Consider the following 24,251-nt stretch of genomic DNA (forward strand, 5'->3'; position numbering starts at 1 on the left):
TCTTTCTGCTATTATTTAACACTATTTCCCCCTCCCTCACACCATCTTCCTGCTATTGTTTCACACTATTTTTTTTTTCTCCTTTAAAAACGTGATGCTTTTATCTGAAGAGTCATCCATTGCAATTTGTATTGCCATGGCAACAGGACTCCCTCCCCTGCCCAAAGCCCATCCCCAGGCTCATTGTGCTCATTACCAGCCTGGCAGGCAGCACCCTGCATACAGATGAACCTCTCAACGTGGGCTGCTCTCCCTGCAGCTGGACTGACACAGCTCCTGCTATGGGGTTATGGTTGCACCACAAGGGGAAAGAGTCTTCCCAAGTCCAATTTCCTCTATTCAAAGAAATAAGCTTTACTCAAGGCATTTTTGTAGTAGGAACATTTTTGTTTTGCTGGTTAAAATGAAGAGATCCAGGTTCATGACCTGAGCAGTGCAATAGAAAAGAATATTTAGAGCAGGTGTAAGAGGGCTTTGCTAAGGCAGCTTGGACATACTGATAAAGAAAAAGGGGAAGATCACTCCACAAAGGAACACAGCCAAGAACAGGGCTCTGGAGCCCTCTTATGGCAGCTCACTCTCAGCTCCTCAGAGCAGAATTCCACACACACCTCCCAGTGTCTGTAAGGACAAGGATGCAATGCCATTAAGACAGGGTGAGAAAGTACACCCGGCTTTAAGCACACAAATGTATTTTAAAATCCCAACTTCCAGCTCCTTCAGTGGACCTGCTAAGTGTGCAAAGACTGGACAAGCCCCACATTCAAAGTGGGACAGAAGACACTGAGACCAATCCCCTCCACAGCTAAAGTGCTGCTTCAGCAACAGAAACATGTAAGGAAAAAATCAAATTCACTGCTCCAGTGCTAACAACTGCTCCATGGGGATGTCAGGCTGACTAATGCCATGCAGGAAGGCCAGACTGGTTTCTTACCAACACTTTCTTCACTTCTCCAAGCCAATAAGTTCTGACAGAGCCACAGAGTTCAGCTCCAAAATCCCTGCCCAGCAGCCACTTAGGGAGCACATGGTGAGGAGGGGGCTCACCTAAAGATGGGAAGAGCACAGCTGCTGGGCATTGAAGGGGTTACAGAGATTCAACAGCAGGGAAATATTTATGGAGAAAAGATGCTGAGCTGTGCATGTTTTCCAGGCTGGAGATGGTTTTAATTTACCTCTTGCAAAGGCTGTGATTATTTGCTGCTGGTTTTTGTTGAAAGCAGCTATTCGAGGCTCACCTACTCCCTCTGGTGTCACAGCTCTGCAGCTGAGCCAGAACAAAAACACCCCCTAAACTCACACAAACTACAAGGAATCCTGCTTTTTCCCCCCTCTGGAAAAGAGGAAGCCATATTTATAAGCATTAGTGATTACCCTTCCCAGGCACAAAGAGTCTTTGACTATAGCACACTAAGGACAGTACAGACCTCTCCTAGAGCTCAGAGCTACAGCCAGGAGTAGATCTTTTTTCCCAGTTCTTCCTTCAGAGGCTGGACTCTGCAGCATCCACCACACTTCTCACTAGATTTTCCTATAGTTCTGGTCAGCACTGTGCCTGTATTAAAATATTAGCTTAGATATTTTTATGAGACATTTTAAAACCGGAGAAGTATCCTCAGCCTTACAAGACTGGAGCCAGGCACCCAATCCTCCTGGGACTAGCTGTACACTACAGGAGGAAGCTGCATCTCACCAGCCCTCTCATAGAACTCCATGAACTCCAGGAACCTACACAACCCCATGGACAAAAAGGATCCAGGTTTCACCATGGTTAAAAACTCCCACCTCCCAGGCAGTGCTGCTTCCCCAGGCTTTTCCCTGATGCCACCCTGCTGCGTGGCTCTTCTGCTTCTTTCTTCTCAGCCTGCTCCTCCTCTTATTTTGTCTTTATGTTTCTTGTGCTTGCTTTCACTGCTGAGCTGCCATACAATGCTACTATAGCACAGAGGAGAACAAACACAGCTCCTTATCCTTTTTCATTTGTAGCTGCTTCTCTCTCCATTCCACCTGGGAATCTTGCATCCTTTCCTGCATTGTCTGCCCCATGTCACTTCCCCAAGCTGGCAGCAGCTAACCCACCCTGGCAGAATCCCTCCTCAGCCCACATGAACAAGATTTCCAAGCTCTCCTCATAAAGCATCTGCTCCACATTCTCTGATTAATACATACCTTGAAGGGAACCATAAATATTTGCCTGGATTTTCTGTTAATCTTGCTCTGACATAGCTATTAGGATTACTGGAGTGTGGGTTGATAAGCAATGGGGTGAGTGCTGGAGTGTTTCGGGAGATGACAGCAACATCTTGCTGTATTTCACTGATGTGGATGCCTTGGTGACCTGCACTAATCCACTTGGAAAATTACTATGAGAGAACAAAGAGTCTTAAAATATGAAGCTGAGGGAGGTGGAGTGCTGCAAAGAGAAGTTTATTTCCAGACCAGCCTTTTCTAAATATATACATAAACATCTGTATTCAGTGCTAAGTGGAGAATCACAAACAGAAATAAGAGAATAACCCAGGACCTCCCCACACACCCATAAGCATTGGTCCAGCAGAAAAAATCCAGGAGTCCTAATTTACAGCATAACCTCTCTCTCAGTGCACACACACAAGAACAACTGCCCTCAGCCTGAAGAGCCATTTAACAAAGCACCACACACAAACAAAGGCTGTTTTGCAGAGTTCAGGTCAAAAGCAGAAATTTGGATGCAATGATGACCGACAGCCCTTTTCACACAGATCTCTTACTCCTGAATATTAAAATGCTGCTTAGTTCCTTCACCAGCATAATTAGCATGACCCAGTGTAGGGTCAGTAGAAGTCCACCTAGACCTGTGCTGTTTGGAGGGCAAAGAGGAAGCTCCTTATGGACAGGGCAGGAATGCTGCTCCTCACACTGCTCCCCATGGGCCAGGGACAGTCTGCACTTGATCTAATAGCTCTCTCTAAATTCTTCTTTGAATTAGCCTTTGAATCACACGTGTTCTGAGGTTGTCTCTCCCCTGGCAGCACTAATTAACACACCACAGGATTCCCAGAAGTGTTACCTACTGAATCCAGGCTCCCATTCCCTGCAGTCCCTCAGCTCCATGGCTCTCAGTCAGCCACATGTTCACACCTAGGCTGGCTCAGCCTGGCCAATCTAGCTGGATCACAGCTGGAAATGGTGAGGCTGCAGACTAATAATGTTACAGCAATACATTTCAAGTCAGAATGAGCCAAAAGTGACCTTCAAATTGGGTGTCCTATAAAAGCATCTATTCCTTTTATTCCAGTTACAACTAAGTCTAAAGTCTTCCCCTTCCCCCTTCTCAGTCAGGACATCCATCTTGATCCAAAAGCTCCAAGATGACTCAAAGCACGGGTTTTCAGCCAGCTCTGCCTTTTAGACATTTAATGCTAACTTTTAATACTATCTTCTCATTATCTGCTACATTTAAAATGTTACACACATCTCTGGAGGTGTACCCTGACAGACTCATCAAGTGATCTCAACATTTCTCCTCAGAGACTTAGCTTTAACATCTTACTGTCTGTAAGGCAGATTTCTAGACTGCAGAGAATAATTTTAAACTTCTTCTAAGGGTCTTCTACCTTCCTGTCACTCTTGAGTAAGAACCAGAACAAAACATTTGGTGTCGCTGATGCCATAATATAAAGAAAATGTGATCTGACTCCATATGCCCAACATGTAAGTCCAAGGACTGCAACAGCTTTCCTGGTAATTGGCACGGCTTGCTTTCACTTTTCCATAGTGATAAGGTACTTCAGAAAAATGATCCAGTCCAAATTTTTGGGATAGCATGTCATCAAACCCAGAGAGAGCAGCAAGAAGGTTCACTGATACTGCAAAGGCACTCTGAGCAGCAAGCAATCTGGAGTAACACATGCAAGCAGATCACGGGGATTTTGCATATTCCTGACAAGCAGCTGTAATGATTCCATGTGGGAGACAAGTCAGAGGACTGCCAGAGGAGCTCAGTCTGCTTTGGTATGGCTGCACAGTTGCACAACTCATTACACACAAGAACAGTCCACCCAATGCACTGAGTAAATGCCTTTTAGTTTTATATAACCAAATCAGCCAGGCCAGCCTTTCCCCCACACCCTGGAGCTCCCCAGTGCCTCTGGGCTGTCCCACAGGCAAGGGGAAAATGAGAGAATGGGTGTCCAGGAACAGCAGGAGAGTGTGTATGTGCAGGCACACACAGCACCCACAATAATACCAACACTCATTTTTGCAGATACTTCCTGGGCACTAAAGATGGCAGAGATCCCATTTCCCAAGGAAAAAAAAGCTGAAGAATAACCCCAGATTTCAGAGTAACAATTGATCAGTGTCTTAGCCATGGCAACTTGCCACCTATAAACGGATGCAGGCAAGGGATAACATGTCTCTTATTCAGCAGCTACTTCATTCCCATTTAACTTTCAGAGCTCACAGGAGGGAACAGAAAAACCAACAGCTACAGCTAATGCACAGCAGCTCTTGCCTCATCAGGGCATCTCATTCCTGCTCACAGCTGGACCTTGAGGCTGCCCCTCGCAGCGACAGAGATTGGAGCCAAGTGCAGTGTGAGAGCACTGCTACACACACAGCTCTTCCCAAGCATTTCCCCCTGGTATGAGACGCCCTTGTTGGGATTGAGATGTCTCATTTATACCATGGGTTTTAATTTATCTCCTCATGGAGGTAAGGCACAGAAAAGTCATTGCAAAAGTCACAGCAATACCTGAGAGTTCATGTGTCACACAAGGGAGCTGACCCACGTGTTTGGTGAGGACCCAGGGCTTCTACCTGGTCCTCAGGGGATTCCCTGCATTTTTCCATTGTTTTTATTCATTTGCACACCTTGAGTTCACCATAGAGCTTGGATCAGGAAAGGGAAGGGAAACACATCACAGAATGGCTTGGGTTGGAAGAGACCTTAAAGCTCCTCTTGTTCCACCCCTGCCAAGGGCAGGGACATCTTCCACTGTCCCAGGCTGCACCAGGCTCCATCCAGCTTGGCCTTGTAGGGGTGGGGAATCCACAACTTCTCTGGGCAAATATAATTACACCCAGGACACTGCAGTGCTTGGTTTTTTATATCAGGGGTCAGCCTGGACTAGGTAAAGGATGCTTTGCTCTCAGAGACCAGCTCAAACCAGCTGTGTTAAGTCTCCTGTGCAGAACACAGTTTAGTCTGGCAGATGGAGACGCTAAGTGAGACTCATTAATCTGTTAGCACTTTCACCCACCCACCAAAATCCCAGTGGTCTGAAGTCATGGTTTTCTGACAAATCCAGAAATCTATAGCTTGTACAACAGCTGCGACCAGAATAAAGTTCCAAAAAGAAAAAAATATTTCATTAAACTGCATGGGTAGGTAGGTCAAAATTATTCAAAGGATCTCAGAATATAAAAAATTTATGTCTGAAAGTATCTGCATACTAGTTTGTGGTACAAAACTGGAAAAGGCAACTAATAACTCTTGCAAAGCACCTGTTCTTCACTCTGCACACCTGAAACACCACAAAGGGTTAAAGCTTCAGGACAACAAAACCCTTCAAAACAGAAGCTTCTCTTAAAAAACACCCCAGTTGTTACCTGCAGACAGAAAAGCTACAAAAGCAGCTCTTGCTCACATAACCCCATCTCATTATCCTCTACCCCAGACACAGAACAGTGAAGACCAAGGCTCTAAGCACAACAAAGCTCAGAAGTTGGCAAGCCATGCTCAGGGCTGCCTGGTGCTGTGCCTATCTCCATATCTAGAAAGGTTCAATGCCCTCATTCCAGGAGGCCAAGAAAAACTAAATATAGTAGGCTACCAGCAAACACCCAACCTGGCACAGCTTCCAGCTACCTGAAAAATCCATCCCTCTCTCCACAGGCTGCTCCGATAGCTGCGATCCTTTCCCTTCTTTGGGGACAACGTGCTGCAAGGAGGCACTTTCAGCTTTTACTTACATGGATAATTGCACAAACTAAGGTAATGCAATAACAGCACTGATACCTCTCACTCAGGGGGATCATCTGGCTCTTTCAGATGGGGGATTTTTATTAAGCCTGACATCCGCTCACAAATAGGAGGGAGCATCCTCCCCTCACGTGTCAGGAGCCAAGTCCTCGGACAGCAACTGCCTCTAAGAGCAGAGACACCATCCAAGAGCATCTGTTTTGTTTCAACCTCTGCCCTTAAAGGAGGACCCTGAAAGGAAAAAAATCCAAACCCTTTAAGCTGGTTTTGTTGGTGTGTGCGAGGTTTTCAATCAGAAAAAGCCTCGGGGAGAGCTGCTCACCTCTTGGCTTCTGAATGGCATCACGGATGTTGTGTTTCAAGCTGCAACCCTGAAGACAGACCCCAATTTTGACCAGGCTTTGAGATTTAGCTTAAAGGCATGCATGCTCCCTACACAAAAAAAAAAATGAGGTCAAAGAAGCTTCTTTTGAAAAAATAAATAGAGCAATAAAGCATTCTTTCAGATTGGCTTCACAGGGGATAAATCACTGAACAAATACAGCCATCTTATCTTGTTGGCAAATGGCACATTACAGCATCCAGCTTCACGGGAAATGCGCTGCTTGGTCGGGGAGCAAACTGATTTCTCATTGTCTTGGAAAATGCTGCTCTTTACTTTTTACAAGACTCGTTTGTTTTTAAAAAAACCACATGATCTCTAAGCAGTGCCAAGCCTGCTTTTCCTCCTGATGCCTCAGGACTTCCTAGCAACCTCCCAGCAGAAACACGATCCATCTCTTCTGACCACGAGGACAACTTGTTTAAAATGGTATCCCAACAATATCCTGGCTGCCCTCCTGGCATTCCCCACATGGACGGAATGCAGCAACCACAGGATTCCATGAACAACGGAGTGAAGCAGGTGAGGCACGCAGGGCCCTCACAGTTCATGAGGTAAAGCTTTCCCCAAACCTTCCATTTTTAGCCTCTTTGCCCCTTCTAAAATCAAACACGGACACTAAGGACACCCAGTGAGGAAGAAGAGCTCATGGGTAGTTACAGAACCACCCCTGGCTGTGGCATCCAGCAACAGCAATGCCTGTTCAGCATTTTGGCACTGATTTATGACAAGTGTACTTGCCTTTCCATTAGCCACAGCTCTCTCAGTTGACCCCTGGGCTCGGAGAGGCAGCCTCGACATTAAACTCCCATCGGCTTTCAGTCCCGCTGACCTCATCCCCAAAACTCGCTGCCATGTTTTACATCAGCGGGGCCGATGCATTCCATTAATGCTCCCCTGGCTCGGGGAAACATCTGCTCTGTTTACCCTGCTAGCAGCACAGAGACCACTTAAAGCATCACCTTTGCTCCCCCAGCCCACGGTGGGAGGAGCGGCCACGCACAGGGCGGGCCCTGGAGCTCCCGACCCCCAGAGCTCCAACCTGGCCATTCCTTATTCAACAGAGGGCACTCACACAGGCAGGGCACAGGCACAGGAGAGGTGTTGGGCAGCAGCAAAGAGGTGGATTCCTCCAGGCCAGAAGTGCAATTCTGAGAGGGGAATTCGTGCTGACCCTAGCTGAAGATGAGCAGGCTGACTGGAAATAAGGATGGGTGAAAGAATGTCAGGAAATGATGAAATTTTTTTAACCCAAATGGTTTTACAGACTGAGGCAGAGATTCAATGGATATGGATGGTTAATGGTCCATCTCAATCAAATGTGCACTTCTAGGGCCACCCTCACATCCCTCCAGCTCCGTGACCTGGGCCGGAGTCCCTGCAGGGTGGTTTGTCCCACAGCATCAGGGAGGGACAGGATATCTTCCCAAAAGCAAAGCACAGTTTATCCAAAACAAACCCCCCAAAAGCACTGCAGGAAGCATCACAAACACCATAGCTTAGCTGCAGCCTTTACTTCCATGGCTCTCCCACATTCTGGGAGAGCCCAACAGCTCTGAAATACCTGTTCAGGCAGGGGATGCTTATCTATCAGTACTACGTGCTGGAGGCTTAGGGCAAGTCTCCACCAGATCAAGGGGGATGTTACTACATATTTTCTCAACGATTTCTGACAGCTAAGACCTCCAAAAGGCAAACCCCAAACTTGCTGCTGCTGTTGTTCCAGTGTTAGGTGTGCATTAAATTAACCCCTGATGTCCTCTGCAGCTGCTAGAAGCATCCTTTACTATTAACCACCCAGTCAAGGCTATAGCTGCTAACAAGCCCATTAGGACACAAAAATGTACAGCAGATTTGGAATATCCAACAGCAACTGCCACAACAGAGGCCTAGCACACCACATACAGGGCATTCAGCAAGGGACATCAGCCTTTGGTATAATGAAGTCAGGAACAGGTTTTTCCCATCACTGATTATCTCAACAGTCCACAAATCCACTGCATTTTAGATTGTTGCCTTGCCCTTGGACAGAGCTTGGACTATGAACTCACACAAAGGGACCCTGACACTCACAGAAGGCTTAGACCACTATTCCAATACCCCTATAAACCAGCAACAAACCCTCAAACCACCCTTTTAAATTTTTTTAATTTTGAAACTGCCCACTAATGAAGGCTGGTTTGACTGGGGCTGTGCCATGCAATTCTGTTGACTTAACCCCACCAATCCTGAATGAGATGACAGGTATTGGGGAGGGAAAAGAATAAAAACTGTATTTGCTCTTGATCTGCAATACATAATGGAAGAGTAACACAATCTGCACAAACACTCCCTGTTTTTCAGCTCAGCCTCGGTGTCCAAAGCACCAGCAGGTCACAGCTTTGCCAAATCTACCACAAAGCTGAAACACTGACTTTAGGATTCTTATCTAGTCCCCTTTCAACCAAAAAGATGAAAATTCAGTCAAAGAGGAAGAAGTTGGCACTGAATGAGACAAATCAAATTGTCCCTTTCCGGTTCCTTAATTCACATGTTAGGGGACAACCACAGCTGGGAATTTCAATCTCTGGAGCAATTAAAGAAAATTAAATTCAGGGAATGAGGCCTTATGCACTCAAAGCTTCATTAACCCTCTTGCCTTTTAATTAAATAAGTGCACATGAAATTTTGGACAGAGTACTTGCCTCACTGACAATGCTCAATTTTAGTGGCAAATCAGTACTTGCCTTTTTTGAAAAAAAAAGTACACTGGGATTGTAAACTCCAGACCTCTCCAGCTTCACAATGGCTTTATTAAATACAGTAGAAATTACTGCCTATCACCAGCTCCCACTTCATGGGAATGTCTGCTCTCCCTCAAATGCACCAGCAAAGCCCTGCTCTGGGCTCGCTTCAAGATAACAGACAGCCCCAGCAACACCACGGATAAAACATGAGCCTGGATTTAAGAGCCCTACACTTATTACCAGCAGTAAGAGAAATAAAGTTGGAGAGCTACAGCAGGATGGGTTTTACAGCCCACGGAGCAGAGATTAGAGCAGGCAGCCTCTCTTTTAAATACTGCTCATCCTTACAAAAGGCTCAGGCAGGCGCCAAAGGCGGTGTGTGACCAGGACAGTTTAACGGATAATCTTTGAAAGGGGATATTGTCAAGTCTGCCCAGCCTAAATATCGAGCTGGCTTTGTGTGAGTTACCATCTGACTTGTGAGGGAGTCATGCTGCTCCTGCGCTGGCCTCCCGCCTTCCTGGGATTGTCAATGAAGCAGATTCGAGCTCATGGAGATGCCTGGCAGGGACTAAGCCCCAACTGCTTTGATGCTTCCCCACATCAACCCAGAACAGGGGTCCCCACCTGATGCACGGGCAGGCAGTCACATTCTGGGACCAGCAGAAGGAGAGGGAAGACACACATGGTCCCTTTGTTGTCTCCAAGAGACTTCTCGGGAATCTGCCACCAGACATTTCACCCAGAGATGGGCTCTCATCACTAGCAACCGAAGCTATGCCTCTGGGAGGGATCAGCCTTCAGTTTGTCCATTTTCTTTGTAAGCATGTTTTTGGGAGAGGGACTTGTCATTTGCCAGCACACTCTGATCACTTCTGGGTTTGTAGTTTACTGCTGACCGATGCATTTCAGCTGCTGTGACTATTCAAAGACGATGGCGTGCCTTTAGAGATGACCTTCTCTGACTGTCACTTACCATAAGAGTCGACACATTTTACACTCGGTGACACTCCCATCTTCACACGTGCCCCCCTCTCAAGGGGAAAGCTAACACAACAGACAACTGTTCACACCAGGTCTCCAAGGGATGCCAGATTCCCAAGAGGATGCTTTGCCCAATTGAGTGAAGAGGCACAGCTCCATTAACCAGAAGCAAGCAATTCCTCATGCCCAATATTCACAGGTTAATTGCTGCATCCCTAAAATAATGTTCTGGTTTAATAGCAGCTGTATTCTCTCACATGGAGCAGAGTGAGCTGTTTGCTGCTGTGGGATGCCCTTGGTGCTACCAAGGACAATCTGAACACACCGAGCATGACAGGCTCTTGCTGAATGCAAAAATAAACGCAGCCACTTTGCTTCCTCAGCCTTTGACACCAACAGGGGAAGGGGCTTCCTGCTACAGCAATGAGGCACATGTGAATTTTGTGATGCTTGAAGTGCTGCCAGGCAGAAGACAACCCATCACTCCAATTCTCTGCTGCTGGAAATTACAGGTCCATTAACCCTTCTCTGTGCATGAGATGCTTCTCCCAACTGCACGCAGCAAGTAAGCAAAGAGGATGTGCATTGTAAGAGTGCACAGGTGTGCTCCAGGGTGAAGGAGGCATTTCCAATGCAAACCTGCCCATACACACAGTTCTGCTCTCCAGTTCTGATGCTATCATTTTATGATGACAATATTTCCTGACCCAGTTTCTATCTTGCTCCCCATTCCTCTGGTACAAGTAATAATTAGTAATGTCAGTGCTCTGACTGAGTTGCTACAGTCCATTAATAATGCAAGAGTAGTAACAGAGAGAGAGAGCAGAATAAAGAGGCTTGAAGGTTAAAAGCAATAAGAGAATGCATTTTGGGGGACATTGGAAGGGGAGAGGAGAAGAGGAGAAGAATTGCCAGCCTACTGAGATTATAAACCATACACTTCAAAACACATCATTCCTTTCAGGTGGAAGTGGTGGGTGAGTCAGTCACGGCTAATAAGAGGATAATATGCAAATAGGAATGACACACAGAGGTGATTTTTACTAAATTAGAAGTAAACTTGCGTTTCACCTTCCCTTTGCCCCTCCAAACCTGCTGCCTCACCACTCGGTGTTCCAGTTTCCCCGTTACTCACGTTTCAGAGGTCAGTGGTAACCTGGGATCTCACACATGACACACACTGAAGTTTCCTCTCTGCAGAGAATTTCTGTTGAGACCAGCCTGTACCTGCCCATTTACAGCCAAACCTTTAATGCCACTAATCCATCTGCTTTGGGCACACCTTAACCCCAGGCTCTACTGAAGCTGTTTATGACATGTCCTGTGAACCTAAAATAGAGCTGGGTTTGAACAGGTAACCCAGCATTTCCCCAGGCTTCCAAGGCTTGGGAATCTCCTCTGACTGACAGCAGCTCCCTCGAGAGCAACAGCTTCACCCCCACCTGAGGCACACAATCCTCCCCCCATGACACTGAATAAAGCTGCTGGAACTGCATCCTCAACTGCATCACCTGGGCACTTGTTTTTTTCCTTTTATGTTCTCCTTTTCCTGCTAAGCCCAGCATAGAACCAAAGCAATAAAGGAGTCTGTAGGTATGGTGATGATTCCTTGACTGTTCCTATTGCTGAATGAGAACTCACATGAAGAGGGAAAGGACTGAAGTGTCTCTGCATGCCAGGAGGGTGGCTGGTTTGGGGCTGACTCTGCTCCAACACTGAAAAGCAGGGATCTTCTACAGGAAGATTAAGACAACTGAACTCATTCTGAAAGGTCTCCTGTCCTCTGGCATTTACAGCTTCCTACATGGTACCAGGCCTCTTGTGAGTGATGATGTACAAAGCAATGCATGTGCTCTTTCCACTACCTGAAGTCACACACGTCACTCCCTCTTGAAATATATATTTCAATAAATCAAGCTAATCAATGTTATAATTTAACTGCAGCACAGCTCATCTGACACTTGAGAACTACTCCAAAGTCCTCCAGCACAAAGGGCTTGGATGACTACCCAGAAAGGATAAAAACCCAGCAGGCTCATTGAGATTAACTCATAGAAGAATGGCAAAGGAAGGGAAAAAAAAAGGAAAGATCAGCTTCAGAACTGCATGGTGGTTTGGGCCTTTCAAGTATCACTTCCTCTGTGGAGAGGAAGTGAGAGAAGCTGGAGATTCTCAGATACAAACAGCTTCCCCTCCACAACAATGACAGAAAAGGATGGGTGCTTTTAAAAAGAAAAAAAAAGAAAAAAAGAAAAAAGGAAAAAGAAAAGCAGTCCAGCCCTGAACACACTGTGACCAAATTAGGAAACAAACTCCACTGACAGCCTCCAGAATGGCCATCATCTGCAGCAGCCTTGTGTTAGCTCAGGAAGTCCGATGACTGTGTCATCTGCTGAAATCTGTTTATGTGCAAACAGAAAGGAGAAGCATAACACCTCCCCACACTCCCTGCACCAGGTTAGGCCATCCCAAGGAGTCATCAGTGCCCTGACTCGATGCTATTCCAAACCTCTGCTGCTGACTCACGCCCCTCCAAAGATAACTCTGTCCTGGAAGCACTAAGGTACAGCAAAATTAGGTGCATGGGGTTTTTTAAGTGCATTTTTTAAGTGGTTAGCTGTGGCAGATGAAGCTGAGGTTAGAGATCAGTGATTACTACGACAGGAATGTGAGGGGGAGGAAAGAGAAGGAAGATACAGCTTCTTGAGTAAGGTCAGAACAATGTTTTTAATTTGCCTTGGGAACAGCCTTTTTCCATCCCCTCCAACATCCATTTCCACTGCAGCAGCAAAATGATAACCCTGCTGCAACACTCTGAAATACACCAGGCAGGGTTTTAACCTTAAACTGCTGTGAAAGGACCTGCACCGAGCTCACAGCAGTCCCAGAACACTCGGTGGCACTGCCACCCTGCTGTGGGGACACACAAGTGACTGAGCAAAGTTGCTTCACTGTTTAAAAATCAAAAAAATGAAGGAATCCGAGCACTTTGGTCCATACAGAGATTTAGGGGTTCTCCCTGATGTTAGGGTGACCATGTTACATTACTCCCACTCTTGTCTGCATGAGACAGAAGAAAACCCTCTTTCCCTTTCATTTTCAAAGGGATTGAGGAGGAAATGGGAAAGCTGCCAGCTCATCTCAGCCTGCAGCAGGTCTCAGCCTCAGCACAACTACAGCTTTCAGGGGCCTTCCAGCCCCAGGAGTTTGGCTATGGCCACTCTGCCAATTCTCCACATTCAAGGCAGCCAACAGTCTTTCACAACCCACTCAGGGTGCTCTCATCCAATTCCTCATGGAATCCATCACCTATCTCCAAAGACAGTCATCATAAATCAGAACTGACCACCACAGGTGTGCTGTTTCTCTCAGTGTTCCCTTGGCCTAAATAGTTGCAGGCTCCCTTTGCCCAGGGACAAAAGGCTAAACAAGATGTTGAAGCTTAAATTTCCATCTCCACATGAAGATTTTATTTTATTACTTCTGAACCTTTAGGTTTATTACTTCTGAACCTTTCCCCAGCAAAGGACAAAGCTATGAATGGAAGGTAGCACTGCTCCCTCGTATGAACCTGACACAGAGGCACTCACTGGTCAGTGAACAGCCTTTTCAATTGGCTTTTCACTGACTGGATATTGCTGTACAAGGCAGAAAGCAAGCTTTTTTTTACAAGCAGTAAGCTTTGTTGCTCCAAATTGCACTGACTTACACAGTTCATTTTTAAAGGGACTAGTCTGAGTTCCTGCTTTCAACAGCTTTCCCCCCCACCCCCCTGCAAGAGACAGATACCCCATTTAATCTGACCTCTTTCCTCAGGTCCATTTCCAGGCTGGGCCTCACCCTCTCCTCCTGTCAGACTCATTTATCAAGTGAAGCATTTCCACATACCACTGCATAAATAGACTTGACCTTGTTAGAGCAGCAGCAGCACCTGAGCTCCCACTGATGGAGTCTCTCCACCCCACCACAGCAATTAACCCAGCCCACTCCTGCCCTCTTTCCAGGTGGGGTATTCTCAAAGCTTCTACAGCCCATTCCTATGTGTCTCAAAGGGCGACAAGCTGGCAAGCAGTGATTTGGAGTGATCATTGTGCCTTCTTCTCTGGAAAGGGGAATTTAGGACCAACTTACTGCTGGCACCATTTAATTCTGGCAACTGCTCCTGCCCATTCCAAGCACACAGCAAAAATCATGGTGTAAGACTGTGGCCTTCCCTTGTTCCCCTTGCAGTTTCCTCCCAGGATAAGCAGCTTGCCCAGCATCAGTCTGGGGATGAGAAGATCTCCCAACTCTCAGCACTCCCCAGGCAACTCTGACCCTCCCCACGTTGATGGCACAGCCCACGTGGTTCAGCGCACGTGCCCATCCTCCACGGGACTGTACTTTTAAGGTTTGCTGTACCACAAACTCTCTCCTGTTATCTATCTCCCTTTAGAACCTGGCAATAAAACCTACTACTGGGGTGTTATCTGCTGCCTACAATCACCTCAACCCCACCTTCAACCTTGGTCCCTCCCTCTGGCCCATCCCTGTGCGGAGATAGGGAAGGAGGCGCGCTCCGATAGCATCGCGCTCGCCCTGCCTGCGGCTCGGCACCGGCACCGCGGCTGCAGCCGAGCCTCAATGTCCTTTTATGGAAGAAAAATGAAAATCGCCTGCCCAGCCGTGGAGAGCCTGAGCTGGGCTGAGCCGAGCTGACAGACGGAAACTCGCCATTTGTTGTGGTTTTGGCACCCAGAGCGCCCAGAGAGTTCCCATGCGCGCTGCAAGTTTTAAAAGGGCGCAGCGGAGAGCTCCAGAGCAGGAGGTGTCGGGGATGCAGTGCTCAGGAGGAAGGTGGCAGATCCATGAAGAGATGGCTTAGAGAATTCTGCTGACATGGACATGTGAGAGACAGGTCTCCAGATCCAAGCAGACACAGGCATGAATGCTCCATTCCCAAGCCCTATCCCTGGAAGTGTTCAAGGCCAAGACAGAGCCCTAAGCAACCTGGTCTAGTGGAAAATATCCCTGCCCATGGTGGGGGGGGTGTGAAAATGAATGGTCTTTAAGGGTCCTTTCAACCAAAACCATCTGTAGTTCTTTGAAAACATGTAACAAAGTCATCCTCACTACACTTCCCTCTCTTCCCTGTCCCAGCAAATTTTCTTAAAGACACAGGAGGATGGGAATTTAAACAAAGGAGCTGGGACTCGAGGTCATTGCCACCAAGAAGAAATTAGCAAAGGGTTTGCCACAGCAAATGCCACCTTCGGCTCTGCTCTGTACTAAAGCTGTGGGGCTAAGCTCCAAGTAACAATCAAATCCAAATAAACAGGCTCAAGGAAAAACATACAGATAATAGCAATAAGAATGTCTGAACACAGAATGAGATGGGGCCACGGGACTTTCAAAATGTTTGCGCTGCTGTCAGGAAGCTGAATGAGACAGCAGACTTCAACAGCTGGGAAAACATGTTGCAAAACATGGAGAATTAAGTAATTCTCCATATGTATATCCTACTCTGAGGCATTCTGGACAAGCTCAATTTCTCCAACCAGGACAATCTTTTTTTCCATGTTGCACACGCACCCTGCCAGCTACAAATCCTGATACAGTTTAAGCCTAAATCCACAGCACATCTGGAGTTGGGCAGGGCAGCTCTGGGCAGCATGGCCCAGCCTTTAGCACAGAAGTAATGGGCCCTGTGGTATGTGTTGGATGACATCCTTGGACAGCTGTGTCATCCTGAGCATATCCCCTGCTGCTGGGTGCTGGATTACACAAACAGTTCCCCCTGCACTCCATAAAACACTCCTAAGCAGTGTTACCCACCTCTGAACCACAAGCAGCTGCATGTGCCTTGCTGTACCAGGTACAGAGATCACAGGTGTCACAGTATCCCCCTCACCTCCTTCTGCAAATTTAGGTCTTGTTGATCAAGCAGTAATTTATTTCTGCAAGACCCCTCCTCTCAGAGCCATGCAAACCGCTCAGTGAGACTCACACTCATTATGGGTGCTGGTGGTGCCCTGCTAAGAGTGGCCATGTTCAGGCACAGCTTGGTGCAAGTTTAAACCTGCCTCACTTCCAGCAGAAAATGAAGGCTTAAAGCAGCTGGGTGCATCTGCTCCTAGCCAGCACCTCCAAATCAGTCCCGAGACATGGAACAGCTTAATAAGGCGTGCCTTAAAACACAGAGTCTCAGTGCTGCTAATTAAAACAACATGAGGATTGCTGGTGGCCAGAGAGCCTAAGCTGAAGATGAAAGGCCAAAGAGCAGAAATTTTATCCATCTGAGATAGGCACATCAATGCTCAAGGCAGTTCCCAAACACACTGTGGATGCACAGGCCAAGGACAATGCCATCCCACACTATGCAGCCACATGCCATCACCTCTTACATCCAGCCAGCACTAACCCAGACAACTGGGTACCATAAAGCAATTAAAATTCCATGCTGTGAGAAGGAGTTTTAAGGAAAACTCTTGGAAATGCAAGTCCCTGCAATGTGGCCTGGCTATGAAAGGAGTGCTGGGGGTTTCAAGCTCTCCACTGCTCCGTGCATGCATTATTTCCATGGCAACGGCAGCTTTCAGCTCCCCATCTCTTGCTGGCTGAAAGCCCTGCAGTGCTTTGTGCTGAGACTGCAAAGAAGGGAAACCATCTCCCTCTCCCACAACACGGCGCCAGGGCCGGCAGCAGCAGCTGGGAACAAAAGCCTTGTCTTCAGCATTGTGGGGTCTTGGGAGGAGGGAGGCTGAGCAGAGGATGGACTTCCTTTTCTGGTGGAAAATAGCACTTCCCCCACCATGCAGAAGTGCACCCTCACCTCCCAGTGCTGCACAACTCAAACAGAAACATGTACCTTTCCTTCTTTTACCACAGTTGCCAGTTTTGGGTTGCTCTGTAGTGCTGGGAGGAGGAATGTGCATCCTTGGAGCTCAGAAATTTGAGTGCTGCTTCCATGCAGGGATCCCTCCAAGACAGAGGCCTGGAAAACCCTCCTGTTACCAAGAAGCCTGGCTCCATGTGCAGTCAGCAGCCTATTACAGAGCAAAACCTCAATACTCAGCCAAATCTGAGTGAAAGCTGCCTCTGCCCCAGCACCAGCTCAGACTGCACATACACAGAATGCATTGTAGGGTGGCTTGGAGATAAGTGGTCTTTTTCCTTGGCTAACTAAGCTTTTCCTCCACCCTGCTGTTTGTCATATTAAGATTCAAGCCCTGGCCACCTAACCAGGAGCCAAACTTGACGCCACACAGCTGGAGCCACAGTGGCCCTGGCAGATGGTGCCAGCTCATCTGCATGCTCCCCATGCAGCTGGGCACTCACAGGAGGCAGGGCAGCTCTGCCTGTTGCTCAAGCTACAATTAGCCACATTTTGGCCCCTGCAAGGTGCAAATGAGTGGAACTACAGGTGAGTTGCACAGGCAGTGACCTGGGTAGAGCTCTTACTGTTGAGCCCAGCATACAGACACAGAGCCAAAGTGAAGGCTTGCAGCTGGTTCACATCACTTGCTTTTACAATGTATCCATTGCTGGCCCAAATATGAATGAACCTCCCTGCAAGATTTAATGGAGACCCCGAGGGTATCAAAACAAACTCCCAAAGCCAGACAAGGGATCCAGGTGATGGAGCACAGTGATACAACAGGTCCACCATCTGGTCCTCCTCTCCCTACCCTCAAAGAGCTCTGAGATTTTGGGAGAGACACATTTTGACCTTCCCCTTACTTTAGGTTCAGCTATGTGAGCGCAGTCCTTCCAACCCAAGAGGGACCCCTTCCAGGATCAGTCATCACCACCAGCAAGTCTGCCAGAGGCATTGCTAGCAAAGCCAATGCATCCTCTCCAAACTCTGTGGAGTTCCCTAGATTAGCCCTTTCCTCCCTTAGGGCAACCATTTCCTGCAAGCAAGAGCATTAACTGAAATTCTTCATTCTGGAGAGAGAGGAGATAGCAGGAATATGAAGAACCACTGCAGCTGATGCTGAGACACCACATCCTGCTATTCAAATTCCTCACCCTCGACTTCAAATTCTGAAGTCATTAAAGACTTCTAAGAAGAGCACAAAGCTACTCAGCAGATTTTCAGCTAATGAATCAACACAAGCTGTCCAGGAAACCAGAAATCCAGCCCACTGGAATGCTGTAACCCCAGGGAGGGGGGGAACAGGCAGTACACTAGGAAGGAAATGAAACAGTGAAGCAGTAGGAAAGGAACATTTCAGCACTGATCCCTCTTACCATGGTTACTCTGCTGCATTGCACGTTTCAGGGAAAAAGCGACTTCAATTCATTTTGCCCATTGAAGGGTTCATGTTTTTCAAGCAAAAATTCTGTTTTTTAGTGCTGACACATGTACATTTTGAAAACAGCTCGGCTTTTGCAAAAACAGTTAGAAAAAAATTGAGATTTAAATGTGAATCAACATTGCCACCTAGTGCCTAGCAAACCTCCTTGCCCCAACACCAGGACATTACTTTCCCCATTGTGAAGGATAGATGTTAACAAAACCTATCTGCAGATCAGGATCTAAAATGGAATTGAGCATATTCCATAAACAGCTCTCCCCCCCCAAAGTAAGTTCAATTTTCACACCAGAGCTCAGTGCTGGCAACTTCAATTTCTCCAGACAGCAGAATTTAACTGTCTATTAGGCTTTTTTAGCCAACACCTTTCAAGAAAAGGCAGGACACCCCCTTTATCAACAGTGCCCTGAAATTCACCTGTCCAGGCACCCAATTTTATAGAAGATCAGTAGGATCCAGCAAACACTTGGCTGCCCTATGCAGTCATACAAGATACTGCTACTAGGAAGAGTGAACTGTCCTCCCAGCTCGCCTGCCCAACACTCCAGAAGAGACCAAACATGAAGTAAGCCCCAATTACCTTTCTGCAGCGGGGATTGGGGCAGCTGAACCGCTTCACATCGCTGTCCAGTAGAGCTGGGAAGTTACAGAAGGGACACCTGTAGCCCAAAACAAGATGCCATTAATGCAGAATGCCAAACATAGCTTTGCTGAAAGCTGATTTAGTCAAATAGCTGCATGGAAGTTGCTAAGGCTGCCAACCCATTGCCTGTTGCCAGGATGTGCTGACTATTGCCTTTTTGCTCATATTTCTTCAATCACTTCCCCGTTTGCAATCAAAATATTATATGCTCAGCATTGCTTTTGACCATGTAATTTAGTGGATCAGCACAGAGCTGGCAAGCAAGTCTTGGGGGAGACAAGTCTATTGAATTTTAATCTGCTCCTAGTCAAAAGGCAGAATAAAAACAGACCTGGGAAGGAAGAAGACTGAATTTATAATCCAGCTCTTTAAAAGCCACCTATCTCAGAGTCAGCACAAACATAGAGTTCCAGGGAACAATTTTCCACAGCAGTAAGTGCAGCACTCTCTGTGGGACACTCACCTGACGAGCTCATCTGCACAGGCAGCAGCCACCTCCTCCTCGGCCTTCCGCTCGTAGTATTTGCAGAGGATGTTCTCTGGAAGCACCTTCTCCAGCTCACTGGTGGGGAAGGAACACGTGCAACTGCCTTCCATGCAGCTGAGCTCTGACTGGGGTTGGAAAGAGGGCTCAGGTTCAGTATGACATTAGCAAAGAGCAACTCAGGATCCAGAACATTTCCAAGCAAATCGGTGCAGAGCCTTGCTCAGACAGAGCAAGAGCTGAAGTCAGCAGATCTCAGAATGACTTGGGTTTTGGGACTTTAAAAATCAACCAGTTCTAAATCCCTGTCATGGGCAGGGACAGCTTCCACTATCCCAGCTTGCTCCAAGCCCTCTCCAGCTTGGTTGGCTTTGAACACTTCCAGGGATGGGGCATCTGCAACTTCTCTGAGTAACCTGTGCCAGTGTCCCATAACAAAAAATTTTTCCCAATATCTCATCTAGATCCACCTAAGATGACTGCCAGAGAATGGGTTCACTACAGAAAGAATAAGCCTAATTAAACAAATCAGGCCCCAAACAAACACTGGGCAGGAAGATGCTGCTGCCAGCTAGGATCACAATTCACTCCAAGTTCACTGTGACCATATATCAGACCGTTATTATTGTTCAGTCTCTGCTGAGAACCAGCACTCACACACTACATTCTTTTCAATAAAGTCATATAAAATATAGCTGCCAGTTTATACATTTACATGAAATGGATCCCAGAGTACAAAAGCATCCCACAGTTTGAGCATCATATCCTGAGGCAAAGGAGCAGACACACTCCAGAGCAGGTTAATGACTTGTTTATAACTCAGCTAAGTACCAGGATAATTGCTAGCTAAATCAGAGACTAAGGAGGTTAGTAGTACCATAGAGGAACCAACCCCCCAATTAAGTTGGGATCACAGTGATATTATGAAGGACAAACACTCTTAGGTAGAAGGAGACAGGCCAAGTCAGAGATAATTGTTCTCTGTGCAGATACCACTGGTTTATTTAGTAGAAAATAAAAACCAAACAAGTTACTGTTTTACTATGAGCGCTGTATAAAGTTTTCCTAACAATCAAATTGCTATGCATAGAGGAAAAAAAAAAAAAAAGGAGGTTAGTAACCCTGAAATCCCGTGCAAAGATCACATTGTGAAGTTGTTGGCTTCACTTAATGGCAAGACTGACTTGGATTTCAGGACACCATTCCATTCAAGTATTTCCTGGGAACCGCAGTTACATCTGTTTTAAGTAACAGCGCCACACAAACAGCAATGTCATCTCCCAACAGCAATTACCCATTTCCCCCTTGTCCAGTTGTGAAATCCTTACCTTCCCAGAGCCAAAAACTGCCTCCTGAGCATATTTAATTAGGCACTCCTTGCAGAACAAGTGACCATCTGCACACTGCGTCAACTCTTCGAAGGCAAACTCCCCGTAGCAGCAGCGGCACTCGATCATCTGCCCATCCTGCAGCCACCAGAGGAATCAGCATCAAAACATCAGCAGCTATAGCAACACACACACAACTGCAAGCCAGAAAAAACTGCAAGCATTATTGCTAAAAAACAGCTACAGATAAACACCATTCCATTAGATATCCTATCTGGTGGTCCAAACTCCCTAAGTGCAATCAGAAACTCAGTTTTAAGTCACTTTGTGTCTACATGTCCTGCTTGACAGGTTCCAAAGAGCTACAGAACATGCAGTAATTAATAATTCTTAGCTCACAGGCAGAGCAGCATTTTGGGTTTCGGAAGCTGCAGTCACAGGGAAGCAGCTTGAGTGTACACTCCACTCTCATAAGGAAAACTAAGATTCAGATCTGTTACTCTCTAAAGGAACACTTACCATCTGCCTGGGCAGACCCTGTCTTGGCCTCTTAACTGTGGGGGTGAAGAAGTTTGCCACTGCTAAAAAGTATAAGTATAGCCCACTTTTCCAAGTTGGAAAAGGGAATGAACATTGAAACCAAAACGTAATGCACAGCTGCTGAACTGTTCTCTACGCTTTCTCTGAAGCAGAAGAGCTGATTTTCAGGTTTTTAAAGAATTCTTCCTGCAAACAAGGAAGGCCTTCTCACTGGCCAAGCTCCAACAACAGTGGATCTGTTTGAAACAGCCATAAAGGCAAGAATGAAAGCAAACCTGATGCTATTCTGTTGCAATGTTTGTTCTGAGCAGTGAAGATACAAGATGAATTACTACAGATCATTACATGCATCAATACTGTCTTGCTGGCCTCAGCTCCTGTCTACCTTTCCTAAAAGCCAGCCAACAAATATTACACAGGTTTTGCCAGCTCAGCAAAAGCAGCAGAGTGAAATGCAGCTTCAGAAAAGCTCCATTCCAGAGCTAAAAGTATCTGTGAAGAAGGAAGTGCAAAACAGTGTCTGTGCACAAGCTGAATTCAACTTAGAACATTATAGATACTGACCTTCTGATACTGCTCCTCGTTCATCTGCAGAGCCAGGAGGAAGTCTGCATGCTGCAAGAGACATGTGCATCTGTATTTACAGAATGGATAAAACAATTTTCCAAACTGTCCACTCATTTACATTATCTCAGGACTCACAAACCACCATAAAAGGCTCGCTGTCTGCTTGTAACATCACTCAGCCCATCCCTCCAATCCATTAAGCTATTTATGATTCAGCTAAAACAGATGGGAGAACCAAAGGCAGCAAGAACAAAGAACCAAATTCTGTCTTGTGGGGTTCAGGTTTCCATGGGCAGAGATGATCTCACCCAATGGGCCCCTCCAGAGAACATGAGCTTTTTGTTTCAAAGGAGACCTTATCCATCTGCCTAAGAGACAAGGATCTTTAAGAAGCTACTTTAGAAAGGACTGTGGGTGCAGAGCTGTGAGTTCACTCTTTCCTCAGCCTAGGAGAGGAAGACAACACAGCAGTGGGCGTTACAGGTTCTGCTTCAAAAGACCCAGTTGTCAGCACAGGACAAACCCTTCTGGAGCCACAGGACTGGCAGCCTGGGGAGGGCAGAGTGAGTGGACACACTGCCTCGGGCCTGGCCATTACTCACCACCAACACTGAGCTGCAATTACATGCCCTAAAGCAGCAGAGAAGCCTGCTAACAGTTAGAGGAAAGAGTAAATTAGTAGAGTTTTCACCACTTCATAGCAAACTCCCCACTCCAGAATGGTGTTTGCACAAGCAGCAGCTGCATATTTAAGTAAATATGAAATTCTGTGCTTGGCTTCTTTCCTTTATAATGGAGTTTCTTGGAAAGAGACATATGTGTAACAGGTAGGGAAGAGGAAAACATAGTTATTCAATACTTGGTTCACTGTTTGAGTTTCTGTAGGAGACAGATTTTTCATGTTTAGGGCCAAAACTTCAACAGTTGTTGCAGATTTGCACATGATCAAAGCAGCTCCCATCACTCACCTCTGCCATCTCTTTCACTTTCTGCTCATAGAACTCCTGCTCCAGCAGCACCGGGGGCAGAAGGGAGAGCCTGTCATAGGTCCTCCAGTGCCGTCTCTTGTTCTCCAGGAAGAACATGCGCTTCTCAATTTTCACATCGCCTGAAGCAGAGTTAAAGGCTCGATAAAAAGGGAGAAAGCAACCAGAACAAAGCTTAAATCCTTCCTCCTGCATACACCACCAGCTGCAGACTTTCAGCAGCTCACACAGGACTTTACCAAGCAGAGGTGCTAATGAGGAGCATCTCCAAAATAGATACCACTGACAGAAACTCAGCTCTTTGGGGACCACATCCCCTTTCAAGAGTTGCTTTCAGCTGCAAGCCAGTTCTGCTTACAATAATGGTGCAGAGAGCACAACACACACAGCTTGGCATTTACCTTGCTCAAATTTGAAGTCTATATAGGAATATTGATTCATTTCTTTCCTCCTTTTTCGTTTCCCGCTGGTTTCGGGAGACAGCTCCTGCCACTTTTTGATAGCATCTGAAAAGGCCTAGAAAACAACACACAGCCTTAAATCCTGTGCCTGGAAGAAAGCAGGAGCACTGAATTCAAGCTGAAGCACTGTACAAACATGGGCATAGGACTGATCCAAAACTAGAAAGCCAAACACTCCAAAGAGAGGCAAATACACATCTTTCCTCTGCTCACCTTGTTGCTTTATGTACTCAAAGTAATTATTCCATAAAAACAAAGTAGGTGAATGATACTTCATAACAGCTCAGCTGTTAATATCAAAGGGGGCACCAGCTGTATTAAACAGAGCTGGTTTGGCTTCTTTTTTTGTTGCTGGGTTTGGCTTCTTGTTTAAAAAGGTGAGGTTCAAATACTCAGTGCTCAATCAGTCAAGAGAACAGACAACAAGTTTTGTTTTAGTTAAGTCCTGGAAGAGTAGAGAAACAAGCTCAAGCAAAGGCATATCAGAGGAGCCAATCTAAGACAAAAACTTGAACCCACACTGACATTCAGTTTGCTGATGCTTCAACAAATGTCTTTGCATCTCCATGACAGTGAAGTTCTTCTATAAGGAATACAGGACTCATGCCACAAGTCATAATAAGACAAAGCAGGACAGTGATACTCAGGCTGCTTCTTAATTCCATGAAGCCAGCAACAGCAGTTAAATGTTTTAAGATTTAACTAAATGCCAGGGTTTTATTGGCAATTATACTGCACTTCAGTGGCGACATACAGGAACACTTCCCAGTTTAATGCATCACCCACCATGAGCCAGCTCATGTTTCCCCAGCTCTCCTATTAGGGAAAGTAAAAACTTCCTGCAGCATTCTGCCTGGCCAATAAATTTTGAAAATCTCTATTAAATGG

At 46.4% G+C, this 24,251-nt stretch overlaps 1 protein-coding gene across 7 annotated transcripts in view; it reads right to left on the minus strand.

The window, feature by feature from the left end:
• The window catches only part of RNF216 (ring finger protein 216), a 76,208-nt gene that overhangs the window by 27,885 nt on the left and 24,072 nt on the right, over nucleotides 1–24,251 (minus strand). For all 7 annotated transcript variants that reach the window (XM_050979990.1, XM_050979991.1, XM_050979993.1 and 4 more), the window contains 6 exons: nucleotides 23,304–23,418; nucleotides 22,885–23,024; nucleotides 21,914–21,964; nucleotides 20,810–20,947; nucleotides 19,461–19,609; nucleotides 18,935–19,013 (listed from right to left, as the gene is read on the minus strand). In XM_050979990.1, coding sequence (XP_050835947.1) covers nucleotides 18,935–19,013; nucleotides 19,461–19,609; nucleotides 20,810–20,947; nucleotides 21,914–21,964; nucleotides 22,885–23,024; nucleotides 23,304–23,418 — 672 coding nt within the window. The remainder of the gene's footprint in view (nucleotides 1–18,934; nucleotides 19,014–19,460; nucleotides 19,610–20,809; nucleotides 20,948–21,913; nucleotides 21,965–22,884; nucleotides 23,025–23,303; nucleotides 23,419–24,251) is intronic.

The sequence above is a fragment of the Serinus canaria genome, chromosome 14 (assembly GCF_022539315.1).
Source record: "Serinus canaria isolate serCan28SL12 chromosome 14, serCan2020, whole genome shotgun sequence".
NCBI classification, from domain to species: Eukaryota; Metazoa; Chordata; class Aves; order Passeriformes; family Fringillidae; genus Serinus; species Serinus canaria.